Source organism: Polyergus mexicanus, unplaced genomic scaffold, assembly GCF_030449975.1.
Source record: "Polyergus mexicanus isolate NDT 795.1 unplaced genomic scaffold, iyPolMexi1.0 SCAF_21, whole genome shotgun sequence".
Taxonomy (NCBI): Eukaryota; Metazoa; Arthropoda; class Insecta; order Hymenoptera; family Formicidae; genus Polyergus; species Polyergus mexicanus.
The window spans coordinates 623,961-645,954 of record NW_027223341.1 but is presented as its reverse complement, the minus strand read 5'-3'; the positions used below and the strand labels follow the sequence as shown (position 1 = coordinate 645,954).

At 34.1% G+C, this 21,994-nt stretch overlaps 1 protein-coding gene across 6 annotated transcripts in view; it reads left to right on the top strand.

Annotated features, from left to right (window-relative positions):
• The first annotated feature begins 6,577 nt into the window (after nucleotides 1–6,577).
• The window catches only part of LOC138941931 (protein couch potato), a 77,612-nt gene continuing 62,195 nt past the window's right edge, over nucleotides 6,578–21,994 (top strand). Inside the window, exons 1-3 of one of the 6 annotated variants that reach the window (XM_070311887.1) lie at nucleotides 6,578–7,404; nucleotides 7,758–7,836; nucleotides 8,109–8,157. Coding sequence is in view for 4 of the 6 variants with exons in the window: in XM_070311885.1 (XP_070167986.1) it covers nucleotides 13,422–13,484 (63 nt within the window). In the remaining 2 variants the exon portion in view is untranslated. Of the gene's footprint in view, nucleotides 7,405–7,757; nucleotides 7,837–8,108; nucleotides 8,158–11,364; nucleotides 13,485–15,613; nucleotides 15,834–21,994 lie in introns of those variants that run through there. The other 5 variants (XM_070311885.1, XM_070311884.1, XM_070311886.1 and 2 more) reach the window with 5 other exon arrangements.

Below are 21,994 nucleotides of genomic sequence, written 5' to 3'. Positions count from 1 at the left end.
AAAATCTATTTTTTGTATCAATTTGTTATTGTCTAAATGTGAAACTTTCGTGTGCAACGAATTGTCGCGAGTATCTCTCGTCAAGAGTGTTGAATATTGGTATATCGTAACGAATTCAACATTATATATAATTGCTGTTTCTGGCCAGTCTCGATATCGATTGACTAACCGTTTTTGGAATCGTCTTCGTGATATCTCACTTTATTTTCTCACCAAAATGCAGCAAACATACAATTGATGCATCATCATCATCAAGTATGTAATACATACATTTCATTGTTTTATAATTAATTTTATACTTGTCTATCATTTTCTGATGATTTTACTGCACTTTACATATCTGTGAGATATTATTGAAAAGTCATAAAATTATGATGTATATGTATAATATGATACAAAGAATCTTAGTCAAATTGCAATTATCTTTATTTTTTGAGATTCTCAGATTAATATTTGCCAATCCTGTCTTTGAAAAATTTTGCGGGATTGAAAAAACTTGGGTAAAAAATATTAATTATTATATTGATTATATATACTTTTATCAAAATCAATTCAGAAGCGCGATATGCATATTATTTTTATTAAATTATATAGATTTGTTTAATGATTTGAACAATAATATTTCTTGCTTTTTTATTACAAATTTAGATATTTTCCGTGGATTATTATTTGTAATATATATATATATATGAGATACATATATTTAATATATATAATAATTTAATGCTTGTACCAATAATTTATTTCTGGTTAAATATAATATTTAACATTTCAATAATAATTAATGGATATATGGCTCATTCTGTTACATGAGACATTTCTGTTACATTTTGAGAGAAATAAGTTGATTGGGATTATTAACGAATTAATTTATGTATCTCGCTAATTCTTGTAGATATAATTATCATTGCCAAGAGTGAGAGAGAGAAAGAGAAAGAAAGTGTTACTATCTTTCCCGAACGAATAAGTGGAATAGCAAGGAAAGCCGACAATTTGTAGCAATTGTATCCAAATGATTGCTCGCAATAAATTATTTGCGACTTGCAATTGCTGTCGAATCATCGCAAGATCACTGATTCATCGTATTGTCACTGATACATAATGGCGTCTTCTATAATTCAATGTGATGTAATCAGAGTTTAGATAATATCATATACAGGATGTCGTATACAAGGATCTTGAGCTTAAATTTCATAACATACTCATTAACTAATCTTCTTCTTTATCAAAATATCAAGACAAAAATAGTTTTTCAATATGAATAATTATAACATTGCTAAAAGTACAAATAAATAAAAAAACTCTATTTTCTATTCAAATTTAAATAAATCTTTGGAATTTTGCTTTTTGATTTAATAATTAAGTTATTTAACAATACGTTACAAAGTCGCAACGAATAATAACTTCTTGAAATTATGTCTCTAAAATTTTACTTATTCACATAATTCGTCATTAAAATTAAAATAGGAATGTTAAGATATTTTAAGAAAGTACCATATATATAATTTTTTTCTTCTCTCTTTCTCTCTCTCTCTCTCTCTCATAATAAAATTAATAGTCTTGCTATTAAAAGTTGCGTGTGCAATTTTTATACAAATGCAAAATTTAGAAAAGTATAGTATTTTTGAAAAAAATAAACAATATTCTTTCTTCGCACTGAACTAATACTTGCATCAAATATCATGTATGCTACTGTTATTTATATACACCGACTAACGATTTTCCCGGCAACGTGGCCGCGCTTGCCGCAAGCACGGAAATCGACCGGTCTCTCCTTATGAAATATTCAGACTGGATGTTGGAGTCGGACTAACTCAAGCAGTCAGTTTGCATCCAAGTAACTCTCGTGGACGAGTATGCAAGCAACTCCTATGAGGCTATCGAAATACGTTCTGGAAACGTTTAATCGGAAGTCTCGCGGGGCATTGCATTAATCCTTGATGCCGCGATATAATTTCCACATACAGATCGATATATTAGATATAGCATTTTTATTTTAAGTATTATTCATGTTGCATTTAAAATAATACGCCATCTCCGCGTCTCATTCGTGTTTCTTTATAAAAATTTAATATAAGCAGTAGGATCAAACGGAAATAGAACGGGACAAATAACGTAAATTAATTTTGATTTTTCAAGTAGCAGTAAAATAAAAGAACAACTATAAAAAATTGAAAGTATTATTTTTAGTTTATATATATATATATATATATATATATATATATAGTATGATATATCAATCTATTATATTATACAATATTTATAAAAGTTGTAAATGTAAATTTATCAGAAAAAACTTGTTATTTTTTTCTCAATTTATTCTAATCGAAATTCGTAGATAATGCAATTATGTTTTGATGATAAAATTAATAGATGTAATTTTTTAATACACAATTTTATAATAACTAAATATATTATTTTTATTTAACTTCTTATACAAATTATAATTATTCACTGACAAAAGTGTTTACCAGCATACAATATGTAGGGTCTTAGTAAGGATTAAGTGTTTTTATCGCTGTATTATGAAAGTGGCCAATTGCTTTAATTCTTCTAAAATATTTTCTATCATATTATGTAATAAATAGCGGATAAAAACGTTGCGCAAAATATATATTTATATACTCACAATATTGCTTATATGTAATGAAAATGCATCTGGCTAGTATAGATTTCTTGTACATCTTAATGTACATCTTTGAATTTACGAAATCTTCATTGAAATTTTTAATAATCTTTAAAATTTATTGCATTTAATGTGTTTCTAAAATAAATAAATAAATATTATTATATATTTCCATCATTCGTTATAGCTAAAACGATTGAGAAATCGATAAGGTATTGTCAAAAATAAAATTTATTTGAAATATAATTCTAATAAAAAATTTAAAATTATACATTAACAATAATACTTAAAACATTTAAACAAGCAAAAAATATTTGAATAATATTTTCTTTTTTTTTATTTCATATAATTTGTATGCATATTTTTTTTATCAGAATGCAAAAGTGACCTGAAAAGACTTGCATAAAGAATATGGAAACTTTCTTGGACTTTAGTATGGTATTGGATCTAGTTTCTCATGAAAGAATAAACGCGATGCGATAGTTCGATCCAAGGATACAGAAATAATTGCGCGTGGCGAATAAATAATTCCATATATTTTCGTCGATCGGTCGGCGCATGTACAATATATGTTGATGCATTACTTGGTGCCCTGTGGTACCATCGTTCGTCGATCGATCCGAGCAATAAACCATCAATAATACAGTTTACTTATAGTTTAACGGTGTACAACTCGAATATGCACGCGACCATACCGCTTTACATATTTGACAATAATAATTTGCGATTCGCAAATTTTTCTTTACAATTGCTTCGAGATGTTTTATAGAAATTAAATCGATTTGCGCACAACTGGAAAATACAAATTTTATTACATAATTACGCTAGAGAAACGATATTATTAGTAGGTAAACTTGTTATTTTGTTCCATGGTCTTCTCAGATCGGTATGTTTTGAGTAAAAAAAGGGCAAGAATAAAATATAACGATAAGCTCCGTAATATTATTAATCGTTTATTAAGTAAATAATCTAAAATACTTGTACGATTTAATATTCCGCGATATACGTCATAGTACGCAAAATATTCGGTTACAAATAACAATAACATAGTTTTCGGCCTTGGCGGCGTAAACATTAGCACGATATTATTAACGTATTATGGTCTATCAGTCGCACGGCAACACTCGAACAGTAAGGTACTAAAGCGCGAAACATTATCAAATTCCTTTTCTAAACGAAATCGCAACAAGTATCGGAAAATAATTTAATACGATAAATAAAATTAATTATCTTTTATCTTATATATCTTAAATAATACATAATTATCGCAACGATAAATTTCGAAGCGCGTATTTCGCGTGATATACTTTTAACCAAGAGTCGAAGTGACAGGAATCAAAATTGTAATTTATTGTTTTATAGTGATCTTTCTCTTCCTTTATAAGGAATAATTATTTCTTTAAAAATATTTTAAATTTAATATTTTGTCCGATACTTTATCGTTTGACTTTTCGTCGATTTAAATATGATTCGGATCGAGAACGCGCGACAAAATAGTCGAATTGCATCCGTCCGAGTAATTAGCGATAAGCTCCGTAATATTATTAATCGTTTATTATATATATAAGTAAATAATTTAAAATACTTGTACAATTTAATATTCCGCGATATACGTCATAGTACGCAAAATATTCGGCTGCGAATTATCAATAACATAGTTTTCGGCCTTGGCGGCGTAAACATTAGCACGATATTATTAACGTATTATGGTCTATCAGTCGCACGGCAACACTCGAACAGTAAGGTACTAAAGCGCGAAACATTATCAAATTCCTTTTCTAAACGAAATCGCAACAAGTATCGGAAAATAATTTAATACGATAAATAAAATTAATTATTTTATCTTATATATCTTAAATAATACATAATTATCGCAACGATAAATTTCGAAGCGCGTATTTCGCGTGATATACTTTTAACCAAGAGTCGAAGTGACAGGAATCAAAATTGTAATTTATTGTTTTATAGTGATCTTTCTCTTCCTTTATAAGGAATAATTATTTCTTTAAAAATATTTTAAATTTAATATTTTGTCCGATACTTTATCGTTTGACTTTTCGTCGATTTAAATATGATTCGGATCGAGAACGCGCGACAAAATAGTCGAATTGCATCCGTCCGAGTAATTAGCGATAAGCTCCGTAATATTATTAATCGTTTATTATATATATAAGTAAATAATTTAAAATACTTGTACAATTTAATATTCCGCGATATACGTCATAGTACGCAAAATATTCGGCTGCGAATTATCAATAACATAGTTTTCGGCCTTGGCGGCGTAAACATTAGCACGATATTATTAACGTATTATGGTCTATCAGTCGCACGGCAACACTCGAACAGTAAGGTACTAAAGCGCGAAACATTATCAAATTCCTTTTCTAAACGAAATCGCAACAAGTATCGGAAAATAATTTAATACGATAAATAAAATTAATTATTTTATCTTATATATCTTAAATAATACATAATTATCGCAACGATAAATTTCGAAGCGCGTATTTCGCGTGATATACTTTTAACCAAGAGTCGAAGTGACAGGAATCAAAATTGTAATTTATTGTTTTATAGTGATCTTTCTCTTCCTTTATAAGGAATAATTATTTCTTTAAAAATATTTTAAATTTAATATTTTGTCCGATACTTTATCGTTTGATTTTTCGTCGATTTAAATATGATTCGGATCGAGAACGCGCGATAAAATAGTCGAATTGCATCCGTCCGAGTAATTAACGATAAGCTCCGTAATATTATTAATCGTTTATTATATAAGTAAATAATTTAAAATACTTGTACGATTTAATATTCCGCGATATACGTCATAGTACGCAAAATATTCGGCTACAAATTATCAATAACATAGTTTTCGGCCTTGGCGGCGTAAACATTAGCACGATATTATTAACGTATTATGGTCTATCAGTCGCACGGCGACACTCGAACAGTAAGGTACTAAAGCGCGAAACATTATTAAATTCCTTTTCTAAACGAAATCGCAACAAGTATCGGAAAATAATTTAATACGATAAATAAAATTAATTATTTTATCTTATATATCTTAAATAATACATAATTATATCGCAACGATAAATTTCGAAGCGCGTATTTCGCGTGATATACATTTAACCAAGAGTCGAAGCGACAGGAACCAAAATTGTAATTTATCGTTTTGTCGCGATCTTTTTCTTCCTTTATAAGCAATAATTATCTCTTTAAAAATATTTCAAATTTAATAATATTTTGTCCCATACTTTAGATTAATCTCTCAATTATAAAATATATTTTTCCTCTCTCCTAAGTTATATATTATATTAGAAAATTATATATTGTATAAAATAACCCTCCATGGGTACACCTTGACGTGGTGGAGTGGCTTCAGTACCTGGACGGTATGCCTTAAGGTCCTAAGCGTCCTCAAGGTTTACTGTGAAGGGGAAACCAAGTACCCAGCGTCGTCGTTGCTGTCATCGTGCCGCGGACGGCCCGCCGTATCGTTGGTGCTGTCATCGTGCCGCGGATGGCTTGTCGCGTCGTCGGAACCGTCATCGTGTCGCGGACGGCTTTCGCGTCTTTCGCGTCGCGTGTCGACACAGCATTGCCACGAGTCGCACAATGGCTCATATGTGGCACGCGCATTCGTGCGTTGAACGCACATTAGTGCGTCGTCGTTGCCGTCATCGTGCCGTACGAGCAACGATGCGTCGCGTTGTCGCGGTATCGCGTTTTCGCGTCGTCGCGTCTTCGCGTTGAACTTTTATCTCGTTTTCACGATTGTCACCGAGGATCATACTTTGTTGCCGACTAAATGGGATGTCTCTCAGCGTTGCAATCGTTAATATATTAATACCTATTAATATAATTAATTTTATATCAATATCTGTTAATATTAATTCTATATTAATATTATATATTATATAAATATTTATGTATTAATAAATTTAATATATTAATGTAGGCGCAACGTTAAAACGCCTCAGTATCGCGGCTGAGGTGAATGCCGGCCGCGTAGCAACGTATGTTCGTGCATAGTATAGATGCATGTCCGCGCGGTTAATCTTGAACTTCGGTTCGAGAATCGGCTGTTGAGGGCACGTTCTGCTCCGACGAACGGTTCGGCCCGAATCGGTTAGAGTTCGGTCGATTGTTTTGGAATCATCGTTAATGGGTCCCTTCTCTTGTACCGTCTAACAGCACATTGTAGAAATACTAAAATGTTTGGCATCTGAGGAGTCGGCTGATCTAATTAGGTTCGATTTTCGCTCGCTAGAGAAGTTGATCTCCCGCTTTCGAAATGCTAGATTGTTAGCACGTAGAAGGTGGGTATCTTCATTCTCGACCCGTCTACCAGCCTTACGATAAACCCGGCTCAGTCTGTATGATAGAGACTTGGTGGTTCGTATGAAATCGTTCCTAACGATGTTCTAGTCGGCCCTCGATGGGAGCAGGCGCGGGTCAAGAGTCGAGCGAACCCCATTCGCGATTATTCCATCGATCGATTTCGTCTTCTTCCGCTTCCGCTTAACCTTTGCTCGAAGTAATCGGTGAATTCCCGACTTGTCGACTCGAAGTATGATTCTCACGTGAAGCGGGATTCGATCGTGCCGAAATTCGAAAGTGCGGGAGTGTCGTTCAAAGTATCGCGCGTACAAGTGTGAAAGTAATCTTTTAATTAAAGTGCGGGAGTGCCGTTTAAAGTATCGCGCGTGTGAATCAATCTGAGAGGAGGAGGAGGAGGCCTAGGAGAGGCATCGGGCACCGGTGGAACAACCCTGGTGGTAAGTAATTTGTTATTTTATATTAATTATTAATTGTACGTACAATTTAATTTCAACAATAAATCGCAAATAATTTGGTTTTATTCATATGATTTAAACGAGAAAGAATTAGAAAGAAAAAGATTTTTATATAAAAGATATAATTGTAAAAATTTCCACTTTTAAATTATAGTTTTTATATGAAATTATTAAAGTTATTAGTAGCTTTTTCTTTTCAAAATTTATAAAGTTATTTTATTAATCTTCATATTATTATATGCATCGAATATAAAATTCAATGCCTAACAAATTTTTTGAAATATCAATTATTTTGAGCGCTGCTATAATTTGGATCTTCTATTTGTATGTTACAGATCAACGTAGCGACCTTGATATCTTGAGAGGAGGAGGAGGCCTAGGAAAGGCATCCTGCACCAGCGGAGCAACCTAAGGGTGAGTATTATCATAAATTCCGTATATCCGTATTAATTCGGTTCATTTATTTGAATACTTCAAACGAGAGAGATTCGCACAAAGAGAAAAACTCTTTTATAAAAGTTTCTACTGAAAAAAAGATAGTTTTTTTTTAGACCTTATAAAATAATTTCATATTTATATATCTGCTTATTATTGCATCGGATATAAAATTCGGTGCGTACAATAATAATTTCTTGAAATATTAATTATTTTAAATGTTGCTGTAATTTGGATTTTGTATATTGCAGACGACAGTAGCCTCAAGACCAACAACTCCGCTGTTGCGCATCAGTGCCGGTGAGTGACAAATTTTCATTTAATTTTAGGATAACGGATTTCTAGAGATTGTAGATGTAGATCGTAGCTTGTAGATTATAGACGGATCCGTTATCTTAAAATGGATGGACTAGAATAAATTAGATGACACGCGTAACTTTTGACATTTTTTTACATTAAAGCATATTACAGAAGCAAACTAAAACGTAAATAAAAAAATATAGAAAAACAATTCATTGTCAATTCATTCTTTATCATTCTGTGTGATCAATTATCTATCAATTATTTATTTAATAAAGAATCACTAATTTTATTATTATGTATATAATAATTTATTCTCTTATAACGTACGTTGATTTTATTTTAATATTTTGTAGTCCATCCATCTATATGTAGTGTAGCCTATCAAGAAACTTTGTTTTGACTGATATAAATTTAAATAATCGATCAATCGAATCATGTATAATGTTTAAAGAGATAAATGAATAATAATAGTATAAAGTAAAAGTATAGTGAAAAATATATAAAAGTAAATGTTTACTTAATTCTATTTTATTATAAATTATATTATAAGAGTAATATTATATATTACAAAAATTTTAATTAATCACAATTTTTAATTAATGATTTGACATCATTAATTAAAAATCAATTGTATCAGTTAAAGTAAAGTTATATTAAAACAACGTACAACAAACGGTCCTAACGACCGTCAACGAGCGTAAAATTACGTTCATGCACCGGATATAATAATTAGTCGGCAACGGAAGGAATTTCTCTCTTTCATTGGCCTTTGATAGAGATCGAAGTTACATTTCTGGCTAGATGTAGCCATAATAAATATAGCCAAGATCAACGAAAGGTAAGCCCAACTGGCCCAACGCAAGCAACATAGTTGATCAATATCGTGGTCAAAAAGCGCAAAAATACACATATTGGGCAGTACATGTGTTTGCGCATTTCTACGTGCAATGGCACGTAATCAAAAATGTTACCGGGGTATTTTATTAGAGCGTGAGTAGGGCGCGCGACAAAGACACACTCCCCAAAATTTCAATAATTCCGAATTCTCGCTGGTTTAGCCAGCAAAAGTAAGGTTGTTAGAATTATTTATTAGGACCATCTTAACTTAAGATAGTCATTTAATTCCTTAAAATTTTTAAGAAAACTAAAAAATAGGTTTTTTTTTTCAGGAAAATTAAAAAGTAAAATTTAATTATAAAAAATTTGTAGAAAAATTAAAATTATTAATTAATTATTTTATAAAACGCTACCGCGTCGCTTGATTTGGCTAAAAAAGAATCATTGAATCTTTTAACATATTTGTGACAATTTTTTAATCGATTATTTCTTAACATAAATTTCATTACAAACGAATAAAAAATTATCTTATTATTGATTCCATATATTTCAGGAAAATATTTACATTACATAAAAAGGGATGTTCCAATGCTATTTCAATATACTCAAAATCTATCTTAATGTGAAATTGAAATATCATAATTGGTCAAATATTATAATTCAAAACGATTATTGTTCTTCATTAATTAAAAAACATGTTAAACATTTATTTTGAGTTTAGTGCGATTTTTCTTGTTGTTTTAAAAAATGTTGTACATATTTTTACTACGCTTAAAAGAATATATATATATATATATATATATATATATTGTGACCAATGTAGCGGTATTTCTTCTTCTCTTCTTTTACGGTAGACACATTGTTCACTCTCGTGCAACGGGATTCTGGCGTCATCCCATAATTTTGAAACTAGTTGGAACAAAAGCAACTCACGTATCGTTCATCTGCCCCCTTTTTACGTTACTCCCGTCTCTTTTTGCCGGGCTTGTTTCTGAATCATCTGCGACACGGCCATGGGCATTTTTCATCTGTTAATCTCGAGGAAAGCTACGCGTTCCGAACGACTTCCACCTGTTAGTTACGGGGGAAAGCGTGTAGTTACAGAGTTCCTCGTGTAGAACGGAGTTGCACGCGCTCTGCACCGCTCTTCCTCCCATGCCATCTGTTCTCTTTTTCTCTCTCTCTCTTTCTCTTTCCAGAGAGAAAGAGGAAAAGAGAGAATGCATGCTACGAGTGCATAACGCGATGCGCTTCGGAAGAAAGTACGCCGTTACTTTCGATGCATCGTTGCACTTCGCGATTTGCTCCTCGAAGCATCGACGCGAGTTATTGTTCTTTCGCGTGCGAGCGAGTCAGAATCTTTCGCGATATAAACAAATTTCATCTTTACATAGACCATTATGTGTAATATCGTATTTCTTACATCCGAGATTTGTAAAATAGAAGATCGCAGAGATTTTTTAAAAAGGTTCAAATTTTTACAGTGAAAGGTTATATAAGAAAATATATCAAATATTTATTATATCATTATGCATATATCTATTTTTATCATAGTTATTATTTCAATTAATATGAAATACATTATGTATGTAATTTGACAGATAGATGACAGATAGTTCAATTTTTAACTTACGCAATTAGTAAGCATTTTAACACACAGAGAGAACGCATACAAATTTTATTATAATACTTTTACGTGTTATAGGTAAAACTTTCGCATATTTTATATTTCGATGTATATCTTGCGTCAATCTTTGTTTCTGTCTATACAGCAGACGCGACTATCTTTTCTGCATCCTATTTCGCCTTCAGTTATCTTCTGTAACAAGCTTGGCGAAGCGATTTCCCTCCAGGGCATTCCTTCTCTCTTGACCTCTTTGTAATAACTCATTTTAATAAAGTAACTTCAATAATTGCTGTTGTTCTAACAATGCGCAAGCACAAACGAAAGCATTCGTCATTTATAATATACTTTTATCTATAATATACTTTGACGAAATCTACTTCCCCTTTCAAATATAGAATAAAATGCCCGTAATGTTCAGAGTTGTTATTTATTTCTAATTACAAGTAACTCAAGTAAATTTCAAGTTGTCGATTTATATAATTTGTAAATAACACTGTGCTTTCTCTCAGTGATAATGTATTTTATATTATTAGATATATTATTTTATAAGAAGATGAAAAGAAAGTAAATAAATAAATCGATGAATTGAAAGTTTCTTCCTATTTTTTTATGTAAAAAGGATACTTTAATAAGAGAATAGAAGATTTACTTATCGTTAGCAATTAAAATGCTTGACAAATGTATTCGCGAGTTTTTCTTTATTTTTCATTCAGAAAATATATATCGACGCGCAGTAATTAATTTTAAAAGTAAAATAAATATTAAATTATTATACTTATTAAATTGTAATCAAAATTTTAATTTTTTTTATCGTCTGCTGTTGTCACGATCTCGTTCGAGATAGACGAAGAGTATTCTCGCTTTCCTCGAGACGCGCTCGAAATTCTTTGTATAGTAATTCCCTCTATCGAAGGTGATGCAAAAGCACGTGCGGAAACCTCGACGCACCCGTATCCCTCGCATGTCTCCCCTTCGCAACGGCGAAGGGGTCATCCCTTCGCCGAGTGCAGCTCCGTTTTCCCGTCGCCTTTTCCGGCGGCGAGTCGCGACGGGAGAGGGAACCGTCGATGCGGTCCCCCTCCAGACGCACGCTTCTCGCCTCTCCGACCCCTCATCGGAATCGCGAGCGACCTGTTCTCTTCCCCTCGTTCCCCCATCGCAGGCGCTCGATCCAAAGCCCCCCTTCGCTCTTCTTTCTATCATCCACCCACTCACCTACCCCGACCCAGTGGCCCGCGGACCACCCCACTCCACCCTCGCGGCGCGGCGACCCCGCGCTCCCGCGCGCCCGTCTCACCGCCATCACGCTCGTTCATGTTCCGTCAGTCTGTCGGCAACCTGCGTACCAGTCGTGTCGCAGCGCTCACGTAACAAAATTCTTATTATTATTACCATCACTCTCTTTACTTGCCTCGATACTTGGCCGGTGGTGTGTTCATTCTCGTTTCGACTACATATACGTTGCGCGTTTTTCATTTTCGACACCGCCCCCCGAATTACGTCCCTTTTACGCGTCTGGAGCTCTCGCGCTCTCGTTGAAGAAATCGTCATTGCCGCCGCCGCCGCACACATCCGCGCTCGCGCATGAAATTCGCCACGATTCGCGGTCGTATCACACGGAACGCATCGATAAAGTGATAGAGAGACAGAAGCCCGTAACGAAAGAGAGAGGGAGAGAGGAGTACAAATACGTCAATTACGAACCCGTCGTCCGCGAACCTTACCTGATTGCCTCTGCGACCTACGAGCGTCGCTGGTATTCCAGAGCGTTGCTGCGTGTCAAGCATCCGGTGCGTGTCAAGTCGTACGGCTCGCACAACCTTGTCGTCGTCGTCATCGTCGCCGTCGTCCTCGTCCTCTTCGTAGCGTGCAAGCGCGCCAACGCGTTTACGCAGCAGCCTTAGCAACTGTCAGACGGAACGTCATCAGACGCACGCTCGCTACATCCGATGCATGGGTTGCTGTTGCTCACCGAATAGATGAAACATCCGGTTTACAGGAGGAACATCGCCGACGTGGCCGATCGTGTTCACCGGGTGCTGCCCTGCTCCTCCTCCGTGGCGGACACGCTGCTGGTGTATCGATTGCTCTAAAATAGACGCGTGGGAACAACACCTGCAGGCCAGGCGTACACGTATACACATGCCGCTCGCAGGCGCATAAACGCGCAACAGACCGCACACGTTCGTGCACCACGCTTCGTACACACGTACGGTTCGTCTGCTTTCTCTCTCTCTCTCTCTCTCCCTCTCCCTCTCTCTTTCTCTCTCTCTCTCTCTCTCACTCCTTGCAGCGGCAACGTGTGACAGGTGCAACGACGGCGACGTCGTTGTAGGGTAGCCGGAGGTGGCGCTATCGGAGAACCGCAGCAGGAAGCGGAAGAAGAAGTGAGTGAGGTGGACGCCGCGAAAAGACGCGAAAAAGAAGAGGAAGAAGAATCAAGGAAGGGACAGACGGAAGGGGAGAAAAAAGAGAAAGAAGAAAGGGGGAAGCCGGCCAGGGGAGAGAGAGGGAGAGAGAGAAGAAAGACCGGGTCAGGGAAGGAGAGAAGGCGTGGAGGAGAAAGAGGAGAAAGAGGAGGAGGAGGAGGCGGCCGCGGCCCCCCCCCGTATTTTTTCACAAAGGGAAGGTTATTTTCTACTGATACGTCCTGGAGGCGCCCGTCGTCTTCGCCGGTACAACCATAACGCCGCCCGCTTTAAAACGACCGAGACGGGACACGGTGGACTCATCGCCGCCACCCGCTCGTACCGCAGCCCCCGGCAACCCCGGACCGTCCGGCAAACTCGCCTGCATCATGGATGCGCCGCTATCGCAGAGCATGGACTCCGTTAACACGGTGGCCACCGGCGAAGATGAGGTAAGTCTTCCCAAGAGTTGCTCTTTAAAGACGCGAGACGGCGACCGTACTCGTGTGCAAAGGGATGGAATCCATCCCTTCTTCTGACGCGCTCGTTCCGTCTCTCTTTTCCTTACCCGGTTGTAACTTCGAGCCATCTCGCATTTCGTGCATTTCTTTCGCAAGACTATCGATATCTCTTTCTCACCCCCTTCCTCACTTTTGCCTTATCGAAGCCCACCCTTGAATATCAGATGTCACTTATTTTTCTCCTTCTTTCCTTCCATCAAGAGGCTGCACAATTCTCACCCTCTTTCTTTCTTTTGCCCTCTCTCCCTCACACTTTTGTGTTATCGCCATATTGGTCCGTTCTCTATCCCCTGCGCCTGTGTCTGTATAATATTGTGTCTGTCTCCCTTACTCGTTCTGACTCTCGCGCGTCATAGCGCGCGCAAGCGCGTATTTAGGTGCTCGCGCAGGCAGCTGACACGCGCGTACCTCCGCCGCGTGTAGAATGTCACTCATTAATGATGCGAGCACGATGCAACATGCGTGCTTGAAATGGTCTAAGGATAGTGAGGAGGAAGGGTTTATGGAAACATAATTGCATATACGACGGATAGTCGTAGCTTTTTTTTTTTTTTTTAAATGAACGCTCGTATATAGAAAATCAAATTCATTTTTCGATAACATGTAATACAATTTTAATCAAACTCCGCGATATTTTATAAATTATACATATATTACTGTATTAAGAAAATCAGTGGGGAAAAAATGCCTATGTGCGTATTTCATGGTGATCTCACACAGAAATGTCAAATACGTATCCTTCGGCGAGCGATAGATATTCAGAAATTAAATGAAATTAATGCATAGTTTTGTATCGAGCAGCTTTGCAAAATCAATTACGAAACAGAGAAGCGTGAAGTTAGCAATTATATGTAATTGTACTATTCATTATACTCGCATTCATCTTTTGTTCTCGGCGATCGATCGTAACTATATATAATCTTGCGCAATTTTTTGCGATTGCTCGTGACTTTGTAGCAGCTCGTATGACGCAACTGTTCGGAGTTGAAACAGTTGTACGATACGACTGTTTGTAGAATGAAAACAAATCATATTTTTCATTTACGATGTCGAACATTAAATGCCTTCTGGATCTGAATTGTAGAGAAATATGTTATTATACTAGTTATAGTGCAAGTTGTGAAAACTTTGTTTTACATTAATCTTCAAACTACTGTAATGAAGTTTCTACATTATGTTGTTATAGTACGTACTTGATGATAACTGACTAAAAATGTTATAAAACCTGTTGAGAAAAAATATAAAACGAATTCGAAAACAGCAAGAAAGATTTCTGAAAAAAAACGTAGCTTTGTGCTACGTTAAATTTTTATGAGTTTTATTTGCTAAAAATATTTATTTAATGCTTCATAATTTATATTCTTTGATATCGAGAAAAATTAATGTTCTTTTTCCATTCCAATAAAATAAGATTTCTTTCACTGCATCGAAAATATTAACGATCAATTCTTTAGATTAACAGCGCAAAATTAAATTTAAACATTTTATAATAATATTGATTATGAAACATAAATAAAAAAAATATTAATATATCTCGAAAAATCTATAAGAATTAAGATTGAAATTCAAATTCTTTGATCATTCGTTAATAAATAAATTTATTAATTGTACAAAAATTATTTTTATTATACAATATTATATGATATATACGTAATATTAAATTATACATTCTATTGAATATTTGTATAATTAATAACATAAAACAATAATCAAAATTAATTGGAATTATTAATTAATTAAACAAAAATTGTAAAGTTTTATTTAAGAAAAAAGAATGTAATGTAAAAGCCTTAAAATTTTGATCGAAAGAGGAGGAAGAGAGGTATACAATTCTAATGCCGCTTCAATAAGTGATAACACCGTGCGCAATGCCACCGTTGCGCAGCAACACACACACACACACATATTATACATGCATACATACATGTATACATATATACGTCTTCTGGTGGAAGGCGGGAATTCGATCGCGCGCCTGCCACGGACTGTATGTGCCTCGCAGGTGACTCGTTTTCGTTGGTGTGCGCTCGATCGGACGGTTGCTTGCTTATCTGTGTACGTTCGTCTGCCAAGCTGTTGGCTTCCTTCCACGCACAGGCACAAGGCAAGCGGCCACCTGAAAGAGTGACGCCGCCACGCCACGCCGCACCACACCACGCTCGTTATTGATTTTTCCGCGACTGTGCGAGAGGGCCACCGAGGAGGGCCCGCCAGCATGCTCCGCGCTATGTTACGTCATATGGAAGGTGGATAACGCCTCGACACGTAGATGCTAAAAATGTATGTGTGTATATGTATGTGCGTAGATGTGCGTGCATATGTCGTACGCGGGTGTCGACATATACGCGCGAATGATTTGACTTAGGTGGCAGAGCGTACTGGGTAGCGACCCCAACGGAGAGTAACCGATGGCTCTACCTTCTGTTTTTGCCGCGGAGGATCAATCGATTCATGTGTTTACGATGTAGTGGATGCTCGTGGGAAAAATAGGGAGAGTCGCGTTTTAACCGTAAAGTATTGAGGAAAATGAAATTTTCTCCATACAGGAGAATTAGAAATTTGTGGCTAAAGATAGTCTACGTAAAACCCAAAAATAAAACCTCCGTTGAGATACGTTCCTATACATGTCATTCTACTCATTAATTTTTTTATTTGTCGATTCAATTGCGGAGCAATATTTACTTGTAACGATAGATCTCTTTTTATCTTTTATTTTGTTGTCATTTATTCATATTGTAGCAAACTGTGCAATTGTATTGCATTATTTATAAAAGAAAAAATAATTTTCTTTGTAAATGCATTAGATTATGTATAAAAATAGTCATCTGTCACTTATAAATTTTGGATTAATTTACAATTGATTTTTTCTTAGCAAAAATGCGAAATGAAAACGTTATTCGCAAATTTTTCATTTTTAACATTAAAAATGTTTTTGTAATTTATGTACATAACTACAGAGTTCTCCAATCAAGAATTGGAATAATTTATAAACTTCTTTTATTAGGAGAAAATCGATCTCAAAGAAAAATGAAAAATTTAGATAAAAGATAATTTGATAGATATATTACATATACAAAACAAATTACAGTTGTAAATAACTTACGTAATATTCATGAGAACTTTTATATCAGTTTGGATCGTTGTAATTCAAATAATGTGGAAATGAAAAACGGAAATGGATATCGTACTCTCTATGGCTGATACAAAAATGCGTGCGCATGCATCATGTTTCGCTATAAGAACATATAAAGCTAACGGCGACCGAGTTTTCTAGTTTCCTAATCGATTGATCGGGTTTCTGAGATGGCAAAATAGGAATTCGATTGCGAAGAGAAAGAATATTTTCTTGACTATAATTTTTCTCAATAAAAAAAACAGAAATGTCATTGTCATTCTGTGAGAATGAAGGAGAGATATATAAAAAGAAAATATCTAGTATCTTTTTTTAATATGCGCTTACCCGTCCGTTTAAAAAAAAGCAATATTAAGATTAAATGAGCGTGATATTGATAAAGAGCAGTTTTTAATTATTCTAAATAATATTTTATTTATATTTTTTTTATTCACGCTGTAAAAAGATAAGATAAAATAAAGTTGAAAGTATTTTTAATATCAATTTTGGCGCACGATCGTTTTGTCGCGGAAAATTTTATTCAACCAATCTCTCATCTATATGACAACGCGCGACGAGTTCGTGATTATAACGAGGAAACGCTTTCATGCTTCTCCCTGTTAATCAAGAGAATAAAATTCACGAGCAGGTTATAGCTTTTAATACAAATGTCGATGTCCCGCGAGAGATGATGTTTCTAATGATATCATGATAACTTTAAAACAAATTTGTAATATGCATTTCTATGGCATAATGATAGCATTAATTGTCCTCAAATAATGAAACTTTATTTAAAACGTTATAATATCGCAAATTGGCGAAATACATGTCAGTAATTTTGAATCGAAATGGCTCATTCCGAGAGAAAAAAAAAGTCAAGTTTTATATATTTTTATTGTCTTTTTTATGCGATAAAATTATATCTTTATTTTATGCATCATAATAGATTTTCATTGCAAAACAATAAGATCTGCATTCTAGGATAATAATAATTCTAGGATAATAAAAACAAATTTTGTTTTTATATATTAATAATAATTCTCCAATTCTTAATTAAATATGATTTTAATATATTACCTTAAGTTATTTACAAAATATATATACAATATAAGAATTTGTATTGTAGAGAGAATCCGATTATACACAGGATATATCGGAAGTCAATACAAACAAAATAAAGGTTCTGATGCAAATGCAAATCGAACAAACTATAGAACAAAATTTTTTATAAAGGCTTTCTTTTATCGATTTGCATTTGCATGAGAAATCATCTCCATTTTATTAGAATCATAATTTCTGATATGTTCTGTATTTCGATAATGATGAAAAATACATTTAATTTATTGGCAGATATTGCACGTGTGTTCTTTGTTTTATCGATTTATAAATTTTGATTTTTTATCAAGATATCGTGGCAGATCTCGGTGTTCAATTGTGTGCGCGTGGACAAATTTCACGTAAATACAATTCGATACGTGCCATAATCATCGAGATTCATACATACACGCTACTGTATCGGGGCACAGTAAAAGCGCAGCAGGGCGTGAAAAAATTTACAAAGATATTTCGAATTCGTTGGGCAAACGATGATCATGCTCGGCTATACATACAACGGCATTATCCTTTTAGCGGCGAACGGCAAAGTCCGCATTATGCGTTAACTTTCATCGATGTGTGCAGGTGCATGCATAAAGAGCACCGGTTAGTTGGGCCGCCTTTCCGTTTCTCTCGCTCTTGTCCTCGCCCTTATTTCCGACTATTCCGCGCGAAAAATGAACGAGGAATTGGGCGTCGGATCCCTAAAGGATGGACCAAAATCCCGATCGGTCAGAGACGAAAGCGAAATAAATGCGCGCGGTTACGCGGAGAAATTTCTGAAATTGTAGTATATAGATAAAAAAGAAATATAGGAAAGCGTGAAAAGCGTAACGAGGACGAGAACTGAAAGTTTCATCAGGGTATTATTTTGAATATTCGTAAATTATTGTTGACTTTAAATCATTGAGATTTTTACAACATAATAAAAGGTATATTAAATATGTTATGCTTTGTAATATATATGTATATATATATATATATATATATATATATATATATATATATATATTATATATGTTGAAAAATCTAAATATTATGGAAAGAGACGCACGCGTAAAAATAATTTTATATTAATATTTTATATATAAATGTTAAATATATATATATATAATATTATTCGAGCATTTTTGATTTTATAGACTTATAAATTTATACAATATTATAAAGATGTAGAGATTCTTTATAAATTCTTTACTTTTTGATTTTTTACTTTCTTAGATCCTTTATTTATATAGGTAGAGAGAGATTCTTTATCTTTTTTACTTTATTTTTGTTTAAATATTCTAATATGTAAATGTATATATCTTTTGATTATTATTAGAAAAGGAAGATAGTACTACTCTTTTAATTATAATTTAAAGATATATAATTTTTATTTTTCTATGTTCTCTTTTATTACATTCAATTTAAAGTCATTTTTATTATAATGAATGCGTTGATTTCTGCTTGTATCAACGTCAATCATGCTGTGTCGAAAGAATCTACATAGCTTTTCTTAAGCAAACTTCTTCCATGTGTCACAATATATTTGCAAAAGCTGTGGCAAAACTTTGAACACGACGGTTTTCGCAGCTGATTCGTTTATCGATTCTCGATAATTCTGCGATCGGATCACGTTGGCCGTGAGTCGCACCAGGAAGCTGTGTAACCGCTATGTATCGGAGTTAGAAAGTAGAACTCGATCTCTCGATCAACTGTTGTAGGAGAAACTGATACAGAAAGTAGATATAATTACAAAAAATATATACTGTTCTAAAGAGACTCTCACTTCTCGCAGCATGTTTTGCGCGTTTCTTCACCTGTTCGTATATATAAACGGACTAAATTTTTCTGAAAAATTAATTTTACATAATTAAAATATTTTCTCACAAAATTTTCCTACCTTAGAAACAAGAAATTGCGTTAAAATTGACAATTAAATTAATACAAATTACATTAAATTAAAAATGTACTCTATTTGATAATTATAGTACAATAATTTTCAAAAAGTCACATATTGGAATTCTAATCATACGAAATGAAAAATACATGAATTTTTTATTTTGTATGATTTTGATATGTGCAAATTTTATTCACAGATTTACAATCATGAAGCGTAAATTACAATCATTTTTCTCTGTTTTTTATCTCGAGATAGAATTTATAACTTTTGTAGAAAACGTAGTATGATACAATACTTAGAAACATTTTTTATCCTATTTATCTTGCACCGTAAAAAAAGTGCTGCGGTCACAGTCGATTCTTCGTGCTTAACGCTTGCTCGCGGAAATTCTAAAATCTTCGGACCGTTACGAGCAGCTGTTACCGCGTGCGCGATTTAACCGATCGATCATCGCGCTCGAGAGAGATGAAAACAAAAAGTCCATCCGCTTCGGTATCCACCGTCGTCGATGTTTAAATTTTTCTAGCGAATGCCGGAAGCGGAATGTTTGGCACAGTTACGTGGAAGGGAATCGGCAGGAAGTCGTCGCACGTTGGAGAATAATCCTCTTTCCTTGACCGCTTTTCTCTTCTTGGTGATAGGATTTGCTCGCTAGAATGTGTTGGCGGTATATAGAACCCTGGCGCTAAATCGATTTGCCAGGAAGTCGATACGGGAAGTGGTGGGATTCATGATCGTCGCTCGCCAAGCGACAATTGCCTTGCTCTTCACGAAATTGCCGATGAAGACGCGCGCGCATTTTTAGTTTAACTTTTGCTCGAGAAATATTTGAGCAGAATGTAGGGCAGATGGAAATAAATGTAACAGTGTGATGATAAATGCGGATTATATAACACGATGAATAAAAGATGAATAAGCCGATATATGATGAACCATTGCATGAATTTTTGATAATTATCACTGAACCATGTAAAAAATTATAAGATTATTATCTTTACTATTGAATAATACCGTGCTATTACAGTTTTACTGATTTATTATACTTATTAATGTTGTGTCTTAATGTTTCACTAGGCAATATACTCATATATTATAGTAATCGTGATATATAATTATATATGATAATTTATATATAATAAAATATTATAATTTATATATAATAATTTATTATTGTATGTATATGTATAAGGTATAATGCGCAATATATGTAAAAAAAGAGAGAAAGAGAGAAAGAGAGAGAGAGACCCCTAATGATACGTTATAATATATATATAGAACTTTAATAATATACATTCATAATGATACGAAGAATCATATTTAGATTGTAAAATATGAGTAACATTCACATTTCACAAAGTAAAATTTAATACTCTTTTATTTTCAACTGTTTTATGAGAGATTAAGTTTAACTCGAAATTGCATTTTCTCTATTCAAATGATTTTATATAAGAGGAAAGAGACAGAGATAAACTCTAGATATACATACACATAAGAAGCGTATTTATTTCTGGTATTTATACTGACAATTGATATACGATTTACGCTGCTATTAATATCCAAATTAATAATCATTAACTCTCGTTTGAAAATTGTTACCATTATCATAATCACGTTTAATATTAAATGTGATAAGCGAATATGTGTTTATATGAATATAGAAATATAAATATAGAAACATAGTAAGTTTTGATAGCTTTATGATCTACAATGATTTCTATAAGTTTCGGCAATACTAGAGATATTTCAGAAATTTAGTTCATCGGGTGCAATAGCCTAGTGTGTCAGCTTTTTTCTTTTCCTCGTTAGAGAGAGCACCACTTGTTTCGCAAGAAAACTCGTGGTTCCACTGCAATCGCCGTGATTACATAATTCAGCATTATTATACGTTTACATTGTAAAGCGGTTGCAATTCTCGCGTGTAGTTGCACTTGCAACGATGTTCACGCGGCTGAAACATTGTCGTTTCTGTAAATAATTCGCCGTGAGAATTCACGCTCCGAGATTTATCTCCTCTCGACCGAAATATCACAGTCTGATCTTTCTTGAATTATGTTTCCGTACATGTAATTAGCTTAGAGAAATTACTGCATGTCACGAGCAATCTCTATACACAAACAATCTATTAATTGAACGACTTAATTAAGCAATGTATTGGATAACATATATTGATCGTCGCTAATTATGGACAACGATGACATTCGCAGAATTTGATATGAAGGAAAATATCAGGATCTCTCGATACTATTTAGATATTACTCTCCTTGAAATTATTCTTCTTTCTTCCAACTAATGCGCAAAGATACGTAATTTCGGTCTCTTTCGATATATTTAACTAATTAAATGTTTAAT